Here is a 17,217-nt window from a genome sequence, read left to right as displayed (position 1 = left end):
ATCCCCCAAAAAGGATGGTGGCAGTTAGGCTCGTTCCTAACAAACACTTATTGGGCCCCACTGATGTTACTTCTATGTGATTTGTTCCATTGGTCCTACCACAAGTCCATACCTTCTTCGCCCCCCCCCCCCCCCCCCCCCCCCCATGACACGTGTAGGGTGGTCCATGAGAAGGATAGGAAGGATACTATTGTGCAGTTATATCAGCACTCCTTCAAAAGATGTTGGTCAACACCACGGATTGATATATGCACCCCAAGTTTCCTACAATGGGTGCATACCAATGTTGAGTGCGAGTAAAGTGATTGAAACAGCCTACACGTTTTGATCTCCCGTTCTTATTTATCTAAATGTATCATAAGAACAGAGACCCTTTGATTGAGTATGTTTGATATACATGTGATTGTAAAATTAAGCAAGTTCCGAACTTAGAAACTTGGTCATTGATTACGTGTTTGTGCACCATGTACCACTTAACAAGCTCCATTTCTATTGAGTAGGGTGGACTATAAATTCAAGAGGATTGAGTTTGAGCTGGTTTAAGAGTGAACAAAGATTAAGAACCATGTCTATTATCAGAACAAACCATAGCCCCTATCTTCTCTCTCGATATGGATCGCACGTTCGTAACCGTAATCCTTCTCATCGTCTTGAGATATCCAAACTCAAGCATGAATGCTGGTTTTTGGTGAATGGAGGGATGCAATTGCCCATAGTAAAACGCGGAGAGCTTACTAAACTCTATGGAATGATGTAAGTTTCATAAAAAATCATTCTATCCCTTTTTTACCTTTTCGTTTCTTCATTATTTACCTTTAATGGAGCCACCATTTTAGTATGTGGCACCCTTCCTGTGGATTAACAGTTGGGTTTGGTCTTTCATGGCACAAATTTGATACAGGGGCAGCAACCCTCCACCTGTAACCCCACAAGTACCTCCACCTTCAATTCTTCCCGAACCCAATCCTCATCTTCCCGAACCCAATCCTCATAACTGGTAATGATCCACTAACTATTGGATTACTAATTCAAACGTTTCTTTTATCCTTCTTTTCCTTCTTCTTTTTTCTGTTATTGTACACCAATAATTTTGTCTAGATCAATTAGTTTGGACTGCCTTGTACAGGCTAAAATGCATTTTTGGGCCAATAATTGCTATAATTCTTCCACTTTGGAAGGAAAAAGGAGGGGCGTTTCAAAAATTAGAAGGTAAGGATATGGATGCCAGTTGTTTTTCTAGAATTACTTTGTGAAAATTTGTTGTGCACTTGTAATTCTAAGCAATGAGCGTAACTTTGAACGGCACGTATATATCTAGTCCTAGATCGAACTGTGTTTAATCTACATATTGGACGTTGGATGTTCAGATAAGGTGGGAAATATGGCCGGGGTTGTCAAAGAGGCAATGAAGAAGGGATCTACAGATGTGGCAAATAATCTTCCTGCAAATGGGTCACATAATGGTGGGCCACACAAGGGTGCGGCCCTGTTCGTTGAGCAAAATTCTAAGGAAGTGGAAGAGGATGCCGAAGAAACCTTAGACTTCATTCAACAGGTCCGTTCTCTATAGTTTATACCATTGTTTCAAGAACTCGACCAAGGTAAAAATGTGTTGACTCAGGCGAGTCAACTATGACACGGGAGAGTTTTGAAACTACGGTTTATACTAGCTTTGAGGGTTTTTGAGTTAATTGAAAAAACTGTATTTTGAATGTTTGAAGTTCAAACTGCTTGAGAGGCTTGTTCCTCTGCTAGTATTTTGGATCTTTGTCTGAGTAATGTTCTATCTTTCTGAATCCTCTATGGGATTGTGAATGCAGGCTGACGAATTGAACAAAGATGTGGAAGCGCTCGTGGAGCACGATAAAGAAGATCACAAAATGAAGAATGAGGATGAGATTGATCAAGAACAGATTGGTCAAGGAAAGCCCACAAAGAAAGTATAGAGGATAACCAATAAGATTATTCTCACATGCAATTAGAGTATCAGATTCTTCAAAATTACAATAAGATTGGACAGTCTTCTGAACAATCCCTATATTTATGTACATCAGAAAGATTACTAATACTCTTGTAATTCTTCTGGCATATATTTTAAATAAGATTGAACAGTCTCTTCTGAACATTCCCTATATTTATGTACATCAGAAAGATTACTAATACTCTTGTAACTCTTAGGGCATGTATCTAAACCTAATAAGAAACCAATTCCATGTTGGTCTGTTCATATCAGTTGTAAATTTGTAATAAACCAATCTATTTATATATTGGAGGAACATCTTCAAACGATTTACCTTGAATTGGTGAGTTCATGTCTGTTTTTTATTTTATTTTTAAAATGTGTGTCAAAAATTACTCTTGAATTTCTCTGTCTTTAGCAGTAAGCCTTAAACCCTCTTTGTAAATTTGTACTGCTAACTATTGCCCAAAAAAAATCCCATTTTTCTGAGGAACATTATAAAATACACGATTATTTTAGGGGAGTGATAAATCGACCTCCATATATCTTAAATCGACTCCCTATGTGTCTTTTTCCCTCCTCTTTCTCTCTCTAACCCAAAGGAGAGAGAATGACACATAGGGGGTCGATTTAAGGTATTTGGGGGCCGATTTATCACTGCCCTTATTTTACCAATGATTACTTTTATCAGTCTCCCCTATTCATATTTGGGCGCATCTAAGCCTAATTTACAAGGAAATGATATCTGCCCTAAGTGTTCCAATAAACATACGCTCCAGTTGTTTGTCGTGTAGTATTTAAAGGGTTGAAAGAGCTTTTTGAGAACCGTAATATCCCCTATCCCCTGAAATCCCTTTAAATACTACACGACAAACAAGTCGAGCGCATGTTTATCAAAACACTTGGCGGAGATATCATTTCCCATTTATAGGTCGCCCAGTTGGGCGTCCCCATGGTGGGTGTGTCCAAAATTTAAAGAACATCAAAAAGATTCTTTTCCATATGGTGTTTCTAGAAAGGGCTAATATGGTTATTAGCCCTTTCTAGAAAAAGGTTATTAAAACGGTCATAACTCTTTATCTACTAATTCAAAAAATTTGCACTTATACACTTTGGAAACGTCTCGAAAATATCTACAACTATTTAGTTTACGACTTTTCTTGATTCTGCCTCTAAATAGGTAAACAATGAGCGCCAACGTTGGACAGTCCTTTTTTGGACGGGAATCTTTCATAAAATTGATTGTTTCCAATATGTGTGAGCTTCTAGAATAGTCTTGAAAAATCTCTCTTGTACATAATGGCATGCCTTGGCTTGCAAGAAATCAATATTAGAAGTAAATCCAATTTAGAAACTAAAGGAAAAGCAAGTCATAGGTGAGAATTTGAAACAAGCCAAAAGAAAGAGCTCTCATATTGAAAACTTTCAATTCAAATTCAATCCTAACTTTTCTTAAAACACCAACTCTACACAACCTTTGGGAGCTCTTTGAAAAACGTCCAACCATATTTCCCCCTCTAAAAAATTTGTTTCCCCCTTTGTGTGCTTTGGCAACAATCTCTCTCTCTCTCTCTCTCTCTCTCTCTCTCTCTCTCTCTCCCTGAAAAACCATAGCCCTTTTCCGAATTCCTAGAAAGTCTCAAAACAAATGTACTCTGTTAGGTACCTCACCGATACGCCAAAAGCTCCAGAGCTGATGGAACGCGTTAGGCAAGGTCCCACCCAGTCCCATACCTAGGCAGACCCCCACTCAGGACTATAACATACTACCACACTTCCGAATCCGCAGTCCTCAGTGGCCCACTCTGTGACGACTTTCACCCTGGCCTTTTTTCCAGATAGCCCTTTCCACAGGTCGCCCCTTCCGTGACTCAAACACGGGACGTGGTGGGTGCTCTGATTCTAAATGTTAGGTACCTTACCAATATGCCAAAAGCTCCAAAGCTAATGGAATGCATTAGGCAAGGTCCTTTAAACATGTCCCATACTAGGCTGGGCCTCACCAGTCACATACCTAGGCGGGCCCCACTCAGGACCGTAACATACTCCTTAACACATCTTTACTCTTAATATTCTCTTTACATCTCTAATGTGAGATATTCAATGCTCTCTCTCTCTCTCTCTAACCCACACCAACTCCACCTAAATCTTTTTATACATATTGCCTCCTCTTTGTGAAAAGATTAAAATAGTTATCTAAGAAAAGATAAAAATTTCCAAAATTAAACTGAGAAAAATCAATACAAAAGGAAAATGAAAAGAAAGAATATGACTATAGTTTTGCAAGCAACTATCCTACTGGCAAAATTGTCTGATTACCATGGTTTTAAATTTCGGTTTAGGCTAAAATTTTGGAGTTATTCGGAACCGAAATTTCAGCCGAAATCTCGAAATTTCGTGTGAAATTTGGGACTGCCGCATGAAATCCCGGTAATTTCGTTCGAAATATTTTAACCAAATAAAAAAAGTATTATGTTTAGTTTCCTTTTGATGGAGAAGCGGTCTTGTTCCATGAGACCAGTTTGTTCTCAAATTTTTGAATTTTGATGGGGGATCAACCTGTGGGAGTTCATCGTCTGGTCTCAAGTTGTCTCCTTCCAAATCCTCCATTCCTAGCTAATTGGTTTGCCTCGCTGGTCAATCGACGGATGGGGTGACCTTCTACACTATTTCGAATCCTATTGAACAAATCTGCGATTAGCTAGGGTTGTGGTCTTCTCCCATCAATCTATCTGATGGTGTTAAAATGGTCTGTTCTAGAGGATTGGTCGCTCTCTAGATGATTAGTGAGCACTCGCCTTGTTCCAGTTTCCTCACATGGTACAAAATACAGGTGGGACCCCTCCAAATCTTTTATCTCTTGGGGCCCATTTAGAAATAGTCTCCCACAGAGATTTTATATGGTGCAACGGCTTACAACAAAACGGTAGGGGTACAGCCCTTGATATGTGATCCAACAGCAGCTCACTGTTTGAGCTTTTTGAGGAGCTGCTGTTGCATCAAGAGTTAAGGGTGGTACTTCCACCGTACAAAAGGCCGTATTGTTGTAAGCCCTTACACCATATAATTTCTTGTCTCCCACATATATAACTTGAGACCATCCAAATTGGGAGAAGCTTCTTGCAGCATGATCTCCCCAAAACAGGGCCACGGAGATGAATGGTTTGGATCATCAAACGTGTAGCTCCAACATCATCAAAACTCAAAATCGATCGACTCCCCGCTGCGGATCATATTTATTGATGAAATTCATTTACTTGCTAACCAAGAAAACGACAATTCAAGTCTATATTTAATGAGAAATTATATGATGTCCGACCGTGAAAATGTAAAGGGCGGAAGGAGACAAAACATGGTGCCTTGGTTTTTGAATCATGGAAAAGTTAAAAAACCGGGATTTCTCTTGGATTAAAAATCAAGGGAGAGAGATGTTCTCTCTCTCTCTCTGCCCTTAATTTCTCATATTTAATATAGTAGTTTGCCCACCTACACGTATTGCTGAATTAGATAACCATTCAAGACGGTGTCTACATCCTCTGATTAATGAATCATTCAAAGCACATAAACCATATGCCAAACTCGCGAAGAAATTATGTCTTTTTCTAAAATCTTGGGTCATCTTGTTCCCTCAGTCCTAAACTCTGGAATCGGACCCACGAAAAATACATAGCTACACGTGTTACTTTTGTGCAATGAAAATTTCTTCAGGGACCACCAATCTAATTAAAGAGGAATGCTAGACCGAAGAGAGCCCTTGAAAAATAGATGAAAAGGGCTCTCGCATTGGCTGCACATCACCAAACTGCATTTAACATTTGTTCACTTTTACATTTTAGAGAGACGTGCAACCAATGGGACAGCCATTTCATCTCATTTTTGCAAGGGCTCCCTTCAATCTAGCATTCCTCCTAATTAAAATATTAAACGGACCCCTGTTCATAAAGAAGAAAGAATATTACTTGGGAGAGATATTTTCACCCCCCCTGCATTACGCATGCGCCCCACCTATGATGTGATTTGACGTGAAAAGTGGGGGAACTTTAACTCTCTTTGACGTCAAAATCACGTTTTTGTGTGGTCACATTTGATTCGAGTACTCTCTACTCAGTCATTCTGTATTGTTCGCCACACATTCCTGTTGGTACGAAGTTAAAGAAAAATAATTTGGGACAGTGATATTAGCACTCCTCCAAAAGTTATATTGATCAACACCACGAATTGATATATACACCCTCAGATCAGAAGTCTCCTGCCATGTTTATTGCAAGTCAAGTCATTGAAACAACATAAACGTTTTGATCTACCGTTCTTCTCTGTCCAGAAGTATCATGAGAACGAAGGGTGTATGTTATATATAAGTCATATAGGTGAGTGTTTAAGCAAGTCCCCATCTTAGAAACCTGTTCGTTAATTACTCGTTTGTGCACCAAATTCCAATTAACAAGCTCCATATTCCTGTTGTGAGTTGTTTGGTCTGAATAAATTATAGAGAATTTGAGTTTCAGCTAGTTGAAGGTTGAGCAGAGATTAAGAACCATGTCAATCATAAGATCACTTGCTTTTTACAACCACCATGGCCCCCATCTTCCCTCTCGATCGCATGCCCGTAACCGCAATCCTTCTCAACGGCTCGAGATTTCAACTCTTAAACATGGATGCTGGTTGTTGGTGAATCAAGGGGTGAAATTGGCCCAAGTCAGGCGCGGAGAGCTTAGTAAAATCTATGGAATGGTGTAAGTTTCATTGGAAATCACTCACTTTCCCCCTTTTTCTTCTCTTTTTACCTTTAATTGGGGCATCATTTTAGTATGTGGCACCCTGAGGTTGTCTGTTGAGGACTACCCACTTTTTGTTGTAAAATCTGTTTGGAGTTCCTACGAATTAACAGTTGTTTTGGTGAAGACAGATGGTGTATTTTAGAACTTTCTATTAAATTGGTTTGTTTTATTTAACTTTTATGGCATTAATTTGAAACAGGGGAAGCAATCTCCCACCTTCAAATTTCCCAAAACCAAACCTTCCTAACTGGTAATGATCTACTAACTATTGGATTACTAATTAAAGCCTTCTGTTTTTATTTTTATTTTTATTTTTTCCCGTTATGATACACCAAAAAATTTGTCTGATGAATGAATTTGGGCTGTCTTGTGCAGGCTAAGAGACATTGTAATTACAGTAATTTCAATAACTCTACCATTTTGGAAGCAAGATGTAGAGGAATTCCTAAAAATAGAAGGTAAGGATATGGATGCCACTTGTTTTTCTAGAATTACATTGTAGAAATATGTTGTGCACTTGTATTTCTAAGCAATGAGCCTAGTATATATCAGTCCTAGATTAAACTGTGTTTAATTTACGTATCGGGCGTTGGATGTTCAGAAGAGGTGGAGAATACGGCCGAAGTGGTTGAAGAGGTTGCAGAGGCAATGGAGAAAGCATCTACAGATGTGGCAGAAAAATCAGATGGGCCGGTTAAGGATGCGGCTCTGTTCGTTGAGCGCGTATCTAAAGAACTGGATAAGGGTTCCGAAGAAACGTTAGAGATCCTTCACAAGGTCTGATCTCTATAGTCTACACTAGCTTTAAGGAGTGATCTAGCTTGATTTTTGTGTTGACAGAAGAAACTGTATTTTGGATGTTTGATGTTCTAACTGTTTAAGTATGAAAGATTAACTAACACCTTCTCCAACAACTTATGTAATTGGTTGTTTGTCATGGTATCAGAGGAAAGGTCCTCGGTTCAAAACTCATTGATATTAAAAATCCGTATCATGTGGCATACGAAAGATTAAATAACCCCTTCTCCAACAGCTTAAGCTTTTGGAGTAATTGGTTGTTTGGCACAAACTGCTTGAGTGTTTTCTCCTCTGCTTGTATGCTGGATCTTTGTACTAAGACTATTCTCTCTTTCTGAAACCTCTATTTGTCTGTGATTATTTCAGTTTGATGAATTGAAGAAAGATGTGGAAGAACTTGTTGAGCCGTTTACCAATCAAGAAGATCACAAAATGAAGAAAGAGGTTGAGATTGATCAAGAACAGAATGAAAAGAAGTTAAACACTGAGAAGTTATCAGAGCCGGAGAATGAAAAGAAGTTAAACACTGAGAAGTTATCAGAGCCGGTTATCGATGGAGGAAACGAAAAGAAAGTATAGAGGATAACCTACCCACAATTTCCACATGCAATTTGTGTATCAGTTTGTCCTCAATTTCCACAAGATTGATCAGTCTTAATCTTTATGTACATCAGAAAGATTACTAATACTCTTGGAGAAAAGACCATCAGAATTTGCAGAAGAGCCAGAGAGCCGGAGGATGATAGACGCCTTTTGTTATTAGGAGTTTTCGAGTTTCCTTTCCTAAGATTCTGCTTCTAAGGATAGGGGTCTTGTTATTGTTCTCTTATGATATAGGGTTAGAGTTTGTATGGTGTACGGTGAGTGTTTCATCTTTCTCATTTTAATAAACCGGCAGGGGTCTCCGCCAAACCCCAGCTTACCTATCAAAAAAAATGTTTCTAGATCTATTCGGAAACCAATTACATATCAATTGTAACAAACCAATCTCTGCTTATATATTGCAAGAACTTCTTCAAAAGAATCACCTAGAATTTGTGAGATCGTGTCTGTCCAAAATTACTCTTGAATTGTTGAAGTCTGTAAGCGCCAAGTCTTAGGCCCTCTTTATGAATGAGTATTGTAATTGCTCCCAAAAATGCCAATTTACTAGGGCGACTTCGGCATTATAAAATACATGATTTACCAAGGATTATAGACGGCCCAATCTGTATGGTGATTGGATTTGTTGTTCAAGTGGGCACCGCCAGGTGTGCAGTGGGAGACTTCTAGGTCCCATGGCTAGGGGTGCAATTTGGGTCGCGTGGGGTTGAGCTTTTGCTAAAAAACTGAAGTGGAATCAACCTGAACCCTCCCGCCGTGATTTTATGGTAAGAGCTCAACCAAAATTCCCAAAAATCGACCCGAATTGCACCCGACCTATGGTGAACATTTGATCCTAGCTTGGGTAGTTCTGTGATGAAAGATGGGGAGAAGGGAATCCATATAATTTTCTTAAATAAGGACTTTAAATTGCACCTTTATGTTTTAAAATTATGCACTCTGTAGGAACACTATTTAGGCAAAAATTACTTGATTTTAGTAAAACCAGCCATAGCTTAAATGTGTGAGCTATTTAATTGCTATAAAAAATTTACATGTCGAAGGTATTTAACAGCTATAGTGAAATTTATATAGTACGTTACGTTATAAAGTAAAGCCTCCTTGTGCTTCCTGGACTCTTCTCTCTCTCCAAAACCATAAGTAACACTTCTTTACTCCTTAAAATTCTCTTTACATCTCAAATCTGAGATATTCAATCTCCCTCTCTCTCTCTCTCTCTCTCTCTCTCTCTCTCTCTCTCTCTGAAAAACCACAACCCTTTTCCAAATTCCTAGAAAGTCTCCATACAAATGTACTCCTAAGTCCTAACACATCTTTACTCCTCTATTCTCTTTACATCTCCATCTGAGATATTCAATGCTCTCTCTCTCTCTCTAACCCACAACAACTCCACCTAAATCGATCTTTTTAAACATCTTCCTCCTCTTTGTGAAAAATTTAAAATATTTATCCAAGAAAAGATAAAAATATCCAAAATTAAACTAAGAAAAATCAATACAAAAGGAAAATTAAAAGAAAGTGTATGACTTTAGTTTTGCAAGCAACTATCCTACTGGCAAAAATGTCTGATTACTACTAATTTTATCAGTCTAAACCGTAATAACTGTGCTGAAGAATAAATGATTACATAACGCCAACTCTAACAGAGAAAATGTCTGATTACTACTAATTTTATCAGTCTAAACCGTAATGACTGTGATGAAGAATAAATGATTACATAACGCCAACTCTAACAGAGGAACCTCATAATCGTAAGAAAGTAGGTTTTTTTAGCTATGGGTCTGGCAAAAGTAAAATTGGGATAGGTTCCTATAGGATCCCCCCCTTCCACCTTAAAAACCGGACTTGAAGGTTTCCTCTCATCCGGCTCAAGTAGTCAAACCAAATAAAGAAAGAGGTTCTCACTTTCAAATTTTGTTCTAGAAAACCCCGTAATTGCGTGGAAGGAGCCACGTGACAAAGACTTTTCTGTTCTCACCCCTCAATATATACTATTAGATTGCGCCCAACCACCCGATCGACGAAGACTCAACCTAACCACTCCGCTTTTGAAGATGACGGAGACTTTACTCGACGTCTTGGCCCATCCGTAGTCTTTTAAAGTAAATAGTTGTTTAACAGGGCATGAGAGCTATTGCCTATGTGTATGGCCAACCCAAAAAAGAGGGGCCACACATGATGGGGAGTGTTGAAGTATAAAGGCTTAAATAAGACCAAGTGTAACTGCTTAATTAAGCTTCTGGAGTAATTGGTTGTTTCACAAAGTGGCTTACTATTTTAATGGTCCTGTCACATGTTGTAGAGCTACACACGGTTCGGACCGGTTCGATTTAGGGAGTTTTTTTTAACTGAACCAATCAGATCAGTTTGGACAAAATCCAAACCATAACCAAGCCGATTTTGACCGGTTCGGTTCGGTTCACAGTTTATCCGGTACAAACCCCCCCCCCCCTTCTTCTTTTGGACAGTCCCTCTAAGTATTTAGGACTATTCTTTTTACACTTCTAAGGCGTGGTCTAAGGGAAAGGAGTGAATGTATTCTTTACTTTTGAGTACAAGGAATTGATATAGACACACCTCCCTTGTTTAAATCACCCATCTTCTCTATGCAAATGAAATAACTCACCTTAAATTTGATCATGACACAAAATCAGTAAGTCTTTTCCTCCATTTCTCGGTTCGGTTCGGTTAATTTTCGCTGTGAACCGAACCAATGGGATCGGTTCGGTAAAATTCTAAACCGTGACCAAACCAATGGTGAGAAAAACCGAACCAAACCAAACCGAAAGGCCCGGTTCGGTTCGGTTTATCGGTTTGGCCGGTTTTTTGTGCAGCCCTAACATGTTGGGTGGGTGATGCTTGACAAAGTCCTCATTCGGTATCACTGTTTGAAAAATCCTATTTAGAAAAGTTCGGCCAGACATTATCATTTGGTAACTCAACATACATCCAATCTCTAAGATAAAGAATTACGGAAATAGTTTTCATTAGGGGAACTGTGAGGAGCTATTTCTTTGTAGTTGTTCTCTATTGTTCGCCACACATTCATGTTGGTCTATTAGAATGACAAGAAGAATAATTCGGGCCAGAGATATTAGCACTCCTCCAAAAGTTATGTTGGTCCACAACACGGATTGATACATCCACCACCCCCCGAACTTTCTTACCATGTACCCATGTTTCTTGCGTGTAAATCGTTGAAACAGCCTACACGTTTTGATCTTCCATTCTTCTTTATCTAGAAGTATCATAAGAAAGAAAGGTGTACGTTATATATATGTGACGGTATAAGCAAGTTCTGATCATAGGAACCTGCTCGTTAATTGCTCGTTTGTGCATCAAATACCAATAAACAAGCTCCATTTCTGCTCCAGAGTTGAGTCATCTGTATAAATTACAGAGGATTTGAGTTTCACCTGGTTTTAAGGTTGAACATAGATTAAGAACCATGTCTATGATAAGATCACTTGCTTTTTACAACCATCATGGCCCCCATCTTCCCTCTCGATATGGATCGCATTCTCGTAACCGTAATCCTTTTCATCATCTCGAGATATCGACCATTAAACATGGATGCTGGTTATTGGTAAATAGAGGGTTTCAATTGACCCATGTCAAGCGTGGAGAGCTTAGTAAACTCTATGGAATGATGTAAGTTTCATTAGAAATCACTCAGTTTTCCCGTTTTTTACCCCACTTTTGATACCTTAAATGGGGGCATCATTTTAGTACGTGGCACCCTGAGTTTGTCTGTTCCTGACTAACCACTTTACATTGTAAAATCTGTTTGGAGTTCTTATGAATTAACAATTGGATTTGGTCAAGACATATGGTGTATTATGTAACTTTCTGTTAAATTGGTTTGTTTTATTTAACTTTTATGGCATTAATTTGATACAGGGGCAGCAATCCTCCATCTCTGCCTCCACCTTCAAATCTTCCAAAACCCAATCTTCATAACTGGTAATGATCTATAAACTATTGTATTTCTAATTCAAACCTTTCTTTTATTTTTTTTGTCTGTTATAATACATCAAAAATTTAGTCTGATTAGTGACTTTGAGCTGTCTTATGCAGGCTAAGATGCATTTTTGGGTCAATAATTTCTATAATTCTACCATTTTGGAAGCAAAAAGAAGGGGAATTGGAAAAATTAGAAGGTAAGGATAAGAGAATTTCTTTGTGTAAATATGTTGTGCACTTGTATTTCTAAGCAATACCCGTAATATAGAACGACACGTATATATCAGTCCTAGATCAAACTGTGTTTAAGTAATTTACATATTGGACGTTGGATGTTCAGATCAGGTGGAAAATACGGCCGAGGTTGTGGAAAAGGTTGCAGAGGCAATGGAGAAGGTATTTTCAGATGTGGCAGATAAGCTCCCCTCAGATGGGCCACTCAAGGCTGCTGCTCTGTTAGTTGAGAACATAGCTAAAAAAGTTGATAAGGATGCCGAAGAAACGTTAGAATTCATTCACAAGGTCTGATCTCCATAGCCTATACTAGTTTTCAGGAATGATCTAACTTTAGTCGACTACACAGGATTTTTGTGTTAACCGAAGAAACTGTATTTTGGCTGTTTGATGTTTCAAGTTCAAACTGCTTGAGGGCTTGCTCCTCTATTTGTATTGTGGATATTTGTACTAGTAATATTCTATCTTTCTGAATTCTCTATGTGATTATGAATGCAGGTTGATGAATTGAAGAAAGATGTGGAAGAACTTGTCGAGCCATTTGTCAATCAAGAAGATGACGAAATGAAGAAAGAGGTTGAAATTGATCAAGGAAATGCTCAGAAAGAAAGTATAGAGGATAACCAGCTCAAAAAGAAAGTCTAGAGGATAACCAACCAAGATTCTCACATGCAATTAGGGAATCAGATTCTTCAAATTTTAATTAAGATTGAATAGTCTCTTCTGATCAATCTCTATCTTTATGTACATTAGAAAGATTACTAATACTCTTGAGATATGTTAGTCAAAAATTACTCTTGAATTTCAGAAGTCTTCAGCACTAAGTCTTTAGGCCCTTCTTGTAAATTCGCACTGTTATTGCCCTAAAAAAATGCCATTTTACGGCAACGTTATAAAATACATGATTACTTTACCAAGGATTAATTTTATCAGTGTCTCCTATTTATATTTGGACTCATTTAGGCCTAATTTACAGATGGACCACATAAATGCCTTCCTAACATAGTTTATTATTTAATTTTAACCTAAGTTATTGGTTAAGTTGTTCATCCACCACTATCGAAAAAAACTTGGCTACGCAACGTTGCGCAGGAGGTTCCTGTGGCAATATCAATATTCCATTGTCTGATATTTTTCACACCCATGTTTGATATTTCCACACCCCCTGTTTCCTCTTTATTTTAATGTGTTGCGTGCGTTGTGCAGTTGCGTAGCCAAGTTTTGTTCGTCACTATCTATGGTCATATCAAGTGGAAATATGATAATGTCTAATGGATTAAATATGGTAACACTGCACATGGTTTTCTTTAGACTAGATATAAGTAATCATATGTTCAAATAATTTTGCTGAGATTCATGACTATGGCAATGACAAGATCGCTCCCCCTCTGCTATTATTCTCACCTTCATACCTGTCCTCCTCGTATTCCAAAGAACATTAAATTTAATCACGGATGCCGCTTCTCTGTTAAACAAGGGGTCTCTCGAGATGTTCAAAGAAAAATCAATGCGACAGCAAGGTAATAGTCGCCGAAAGTAATTTTTTTTCTTTAAGGTCAAAGGGGCAGTAATTACACACGCTAATTTGTGTTTTGATACTGCAGGGAAGACAACCAACAATCACCAGGTCCACAAGCGTCCAAACCCACTTTTTCTCAGTGGTAATCCACTAATCCTAACTATTGGGGTTGATAATTCAGTTATTTTCTCTCTATCTGTGCTTTTATAATTGAAGGATTTGTCTATGCTTGTGTTGTTGGTTTGTCATGTAGGGCAAGTTGGCAGGTTTTGGCTACCATACTATATCTATTTTTTCCATTTTGGAAGAGAAAATGGGACAAATTCCTAAAAATAGAAGGTAAGAATGGTTTTATGGGCCAACAAAGGTATTTATTTTAGGGAAAAAAAAATCAGTTTGTGGCTCAGAATCAATTTTGGACTCAAAATTAAATGCAATTTTGAATCCAATAATCAGTTTTGGGCTCAAAATCAATTTCCAAAATCCAAAACAATCAGGGCCTCAGCGTTAGATGATTGGTTTTTATTGTTGCCTTTGGATTTTTATGTTTAGGTCAAGTGGAAACAATGGTGGAAGAAACAGCTAAGGATGTGGAAGAGGTTTCAGAGGTTGTGGAGAAGGAATTATTGGAGGTTGGACAAAAGCTTCCAAATGGAAAGTTAAAGGATGTAGTTTTATCAGTTGAGCATGTATCAGAAGAAGCTGAGAAGGATGCCAAACTAACTATGAGCGCCATTAAGAAGGTATTATTCATAGATTTTCATTTTAAGAACTAATTTATTCCATTGGATTTTAGTTTTAGTTAGACTTAAAACAATAATTTGAGTGTCAATGAAGGACAATATCTGCAATTTCTCAACCATGAGGTGATGAACAGATGGCTGTAAAATAGAATGATCTTAGATTCATTCTGTGGATGGTTATCTTGTGAATAGAGTTAACAATCACATTTGAGTGTTTTTAGTTTAAAATAAGCTCAAATTGCTTCATTGTAAAATAATTTTTCTATGGATTAAATGACTCATACACCACATTTGAGTTGCACCAACTATATATGATATGATTTTTTTCAGAAAGTACTCCTTAGATAATAACTTTTCTTATTTCAAACTTGTCCCACATCAATGACAGAAATATTAGAAAGTGAGTAACGTGAGAATACCAAAACAAGATTTGATAGCTGTTAACAGCATTCTCACCATGGTTTATATCTTAAGCTCTAAGCTAATGAACACAGTATAGTAATAGATAAAAAATAGAGGGTTGCCAGAAAAAACGGGAATCCGTTTTGTTAAAAAAGACAGATATTAAGTCCTATGACACGCGCACAAGAAGACAAGGAATTAGGGCTCCAATCCCATGAAACAGGAAAAGTTTTATAGAAATGACCAAATCGTCTGTCATTTTCACTTTCGTCCGACCCCCAAATATCTTAAATCCACCCCCGAGGAGAGAAAAAGACACAGAAGGGGTCGATTTAAGATATTTGGGGGTCGATTTATCACTGCCCTAAAAATATTATGAAATATAAATGGACCTTATCGGAAAAGTTGCCATGGGTTTAGACTTTAGCGTAGGCACTTTAGCTTAGGCTTTAAGCAATAAAATATGAAGTGATAAAGATAATCATGTTAGACGTGTGAGAAATTAACAATATATCATAGATAACATAGATTCGAATATGATATGAATTCTTCTCTCAGGGTTTTTGGCCGACCCAAATATGATATGATAGAGATCCATCACGATTTCTTTATAAAAGACAAGTAAATCCTATGGGATTTTTAATTTACGATATAGCACATAGTTAATTAGAGGGAAAGCGTCATATGTGATTGGCCCATATGTGGAGCTGGTGATGAGGCCTGCAAGGTAGGCGTACAACTTGGGTCACCAAATTCTCAAAAATTGTTAACTTACCAACTTCTCAAAAGCTTAACTTTGGGCCGACTATCACATGTGGATTTTTGCTATCCGAGAGGTTTGAACTCGAGACCTTTGGCTTTGATACCATGTTAACTTACCAACTTGTCCAAAAGCTTAAGCTGTTGGAGAAAGGCGTTATTTATCTTTTTATACTTTAACAAAAATCGACCCTTGTACCCCTACAACAAGGTGCTAAAGAGGTCTAGAAGTGCATATCACAGCATCATGTTGTAGGTCTCACAAATGGTATTCAAAATCGGTGAGTTTTACTTAGAACACAGCTGACTCGGTCGACTCAAACAAAAACTTGAGTAGACTTCTCGAAAATTTCCATGGGTAGTTTTCTAATGAAAATATGTAGAAATATATTAAAATTTGAAATTTATGTATTTCAATAGGAAAATCTACTCAAGTTCCAGCATCAAGTGACTTGAATGTGTTCGACGTTTTTGAACTGTTTACAACTCCTAAGCCCTGCCTCAGTTGGGGGATGAGGGATGTTTGATTAGAATTTAAAAGGATTTGCTATATTAGGTTTGTTTAAAAGGAAGTGATCTTGTATAATCTATGTTCTTCATGAAAATGCAGGTTGATGAAATAAAGGAAGAGGTGGACACCCAGGAAGAGCTAATATCAGAACAAGAAAAGCTAGCTAAAAAGGGAAGCCTGGAAAAACAAAATGAAAATAACTCATGAGTTTAGATGTTTATAGGAGTACTTCCTTCAATTAACTATCCGCTTGTAAGAAAAATAAGTGACTCTGAAGTTTCTTAGGCTCCATTTTTACCCAGGCAATTTACAAAAAAATTATGCTTTATTTCTGAATTTATGGTTGGATGGTAATTTCAGCCCTATTGTGTTTGGAGTGCTCGGTACATTCCAAAAGACCATTTTGCACTCTTCTTGTTCTTCTTTCCTATTTATTTTCATTTTTTCATCTCCACCACCGCCGATCTTCGCTACAACTCAGCTGCAATTTAGAAGAGACAGAAGAAAGAGATGAGGAAGAGGAAGAAAGGTGGAAGAAGAAGAGGGAGAGGAAGAATAGATGGAGGAAGAAGAAGGAAAAAGAAGAATCGCCGTCGAAAAATGGAAGACACGGGAAGAATAGAAAAGAAGAGGAAGACAAAAAAGAAGAAGAATTTGTAAAAAAAATAAAAATGATCAAATCAGCAAAGGGGTTTTCTCTATATTTTGTTTTTTCTTCGTTCATGTTTCTTTCTTGCTTCCTATTGTAGATATGGGTGGTCCATCTCGGCCTCCTAGATTTGCTATATATAATTATTGCCATTTCAAAAAAAGGATCAAATCAGCAAAAAACGAATTGAATCGGTAAAAATTAGGTTGACTCGACAAGTTGCGAACTCAGTAAAAGATGGGGTCGACTCAGAAAAGATGGGGTCACATTACTAAAAGTTGAGGTCAATTCAGTAAAA

General features: G+C 37.7%; 4 protein-coding genes across 4 annotated transcripts; all 4 read left to right on the top strand.

Moving 5' to 3' along the window:
* The first annotated feature begins 463 nt into the window (after nucleotides 1-463).
* LOC143849036 (uncharacterized) lies at nucleotides 464-2,232 on the top strand. Its single transcript, XM_077358088.1, has 5 exons — nucleotides 464-753; nucleotides 902-997; nucleotides 1,127-1,209; nucleotides 1,368-1,555; nucleotides 1,821-2,232. Exons 1-5 carry the CDS (start codon nucleotides 566-568, stop codon nucleotides 1,944-1,946), a joined length of 681 nt encoding a protein of 226 aa, XP_077214203.1. The 5' UTR covers nucleotides 464-565; the 3' UTR covers nucleotides 1,947-2,232.
* Nucleotides 2,233-6,165: 3,933 nt separating this feature from the next.
* LOC143848797 (uncharacterized) lies at nucleotides 6,166-8,577 on the top strand. Its single transcript, XM_077357861.1, has 5 exons — nucleotides 6,166-6,693; nucleotides 6,938-6,988; nucleotides 7,114-7,196; nucleotides 7,340-7,515; nucleotides 7,903-8,577. Exons 1-5 carry the CDS (start codon nucleotides 6,497-6,499, stop codon nucleotides 8,113-8,115), a joined length of 720 nt encoding a protein of 239 aa, XP_077213976.1. The 5' UTR covers nucleotides 6,166-6,496; the 3' UTR covers nucleotides 8,116-8,577.
* Nucleotides 8,578-11,338: 2,761 nt separating this feature from the next.
* Nucleotides 11,339-13,294, top strand: LOC143848791 (uncharacterized). Its single transcript, XM_077357854.1, has 5 exons — nucleotides 11,339-11,790; nucleotides 12,040-12,102; nucleotides 12,217-12,299; nucleotides 12,443-12,624; nucleotides 12,835-13,294. Exons 1-5 carry the CDS (start codon nucleotides 11,588-11,590, stop codon nucleotides 12,979-12,981), a joined length of 678 nt encoding a protein of 225 aa, XP_077213969.1. The 5' UTR covers nucleotides 11,339-11,587; the 3' UTR covers nucleotides 12,982-13,294.
* Nucleotides 13,295-13,441: 147 nt separating this feature from the next.
* Nucleotides 13,442-16,606, top strand: LOC143848792 (uncharacterized). Its single transcript, XM_077357855.1, has 5 exons — nucleotides 13,442-13,856; nucleotides 13,941-13,997; nucleotides 14,109-14,194; nucleotides 14,408-14,598; nucleotides 16,370-16,606. Exons 1-5 carry the CDS (start codon nucleotides 13,693-13,695, stop codon nucleotides 16,475-16,477), a joined length of 606 nt encoding a protein of 201 aa, XP_077213970.1. The 5' UTR covers nucleotides 13,442-13,692; the 3' UTR covers nucleotides 16,478-16,606.
* Nucleotides 16,607-17,217: the final 611 nt, after the last annotated feature.

Source organism: Tasmannia lanceolata, unplaced genomic scaffold (assembly GCF_043159265.1).
Source record: "Tasmannia lanceolata isolate RefF3 unplaced genomic scaffold, GAP_Taslan_0.1 ptg000016l, whole genome shotgun sequence".
NCBI classification, from domain to species: domain Eukaryota; kingdom Viridiplantae; phylum Streptophyta; class Magnoliopsida; order Canellales; family Winteraceae; genus Tasmannia; species Tasmannia lanceolata.
The sequence above is the reverse complement of the archived record's forward strand: the minus strand, read 5'-3'. Positions and strand labels throughout refer to the sequence as shown.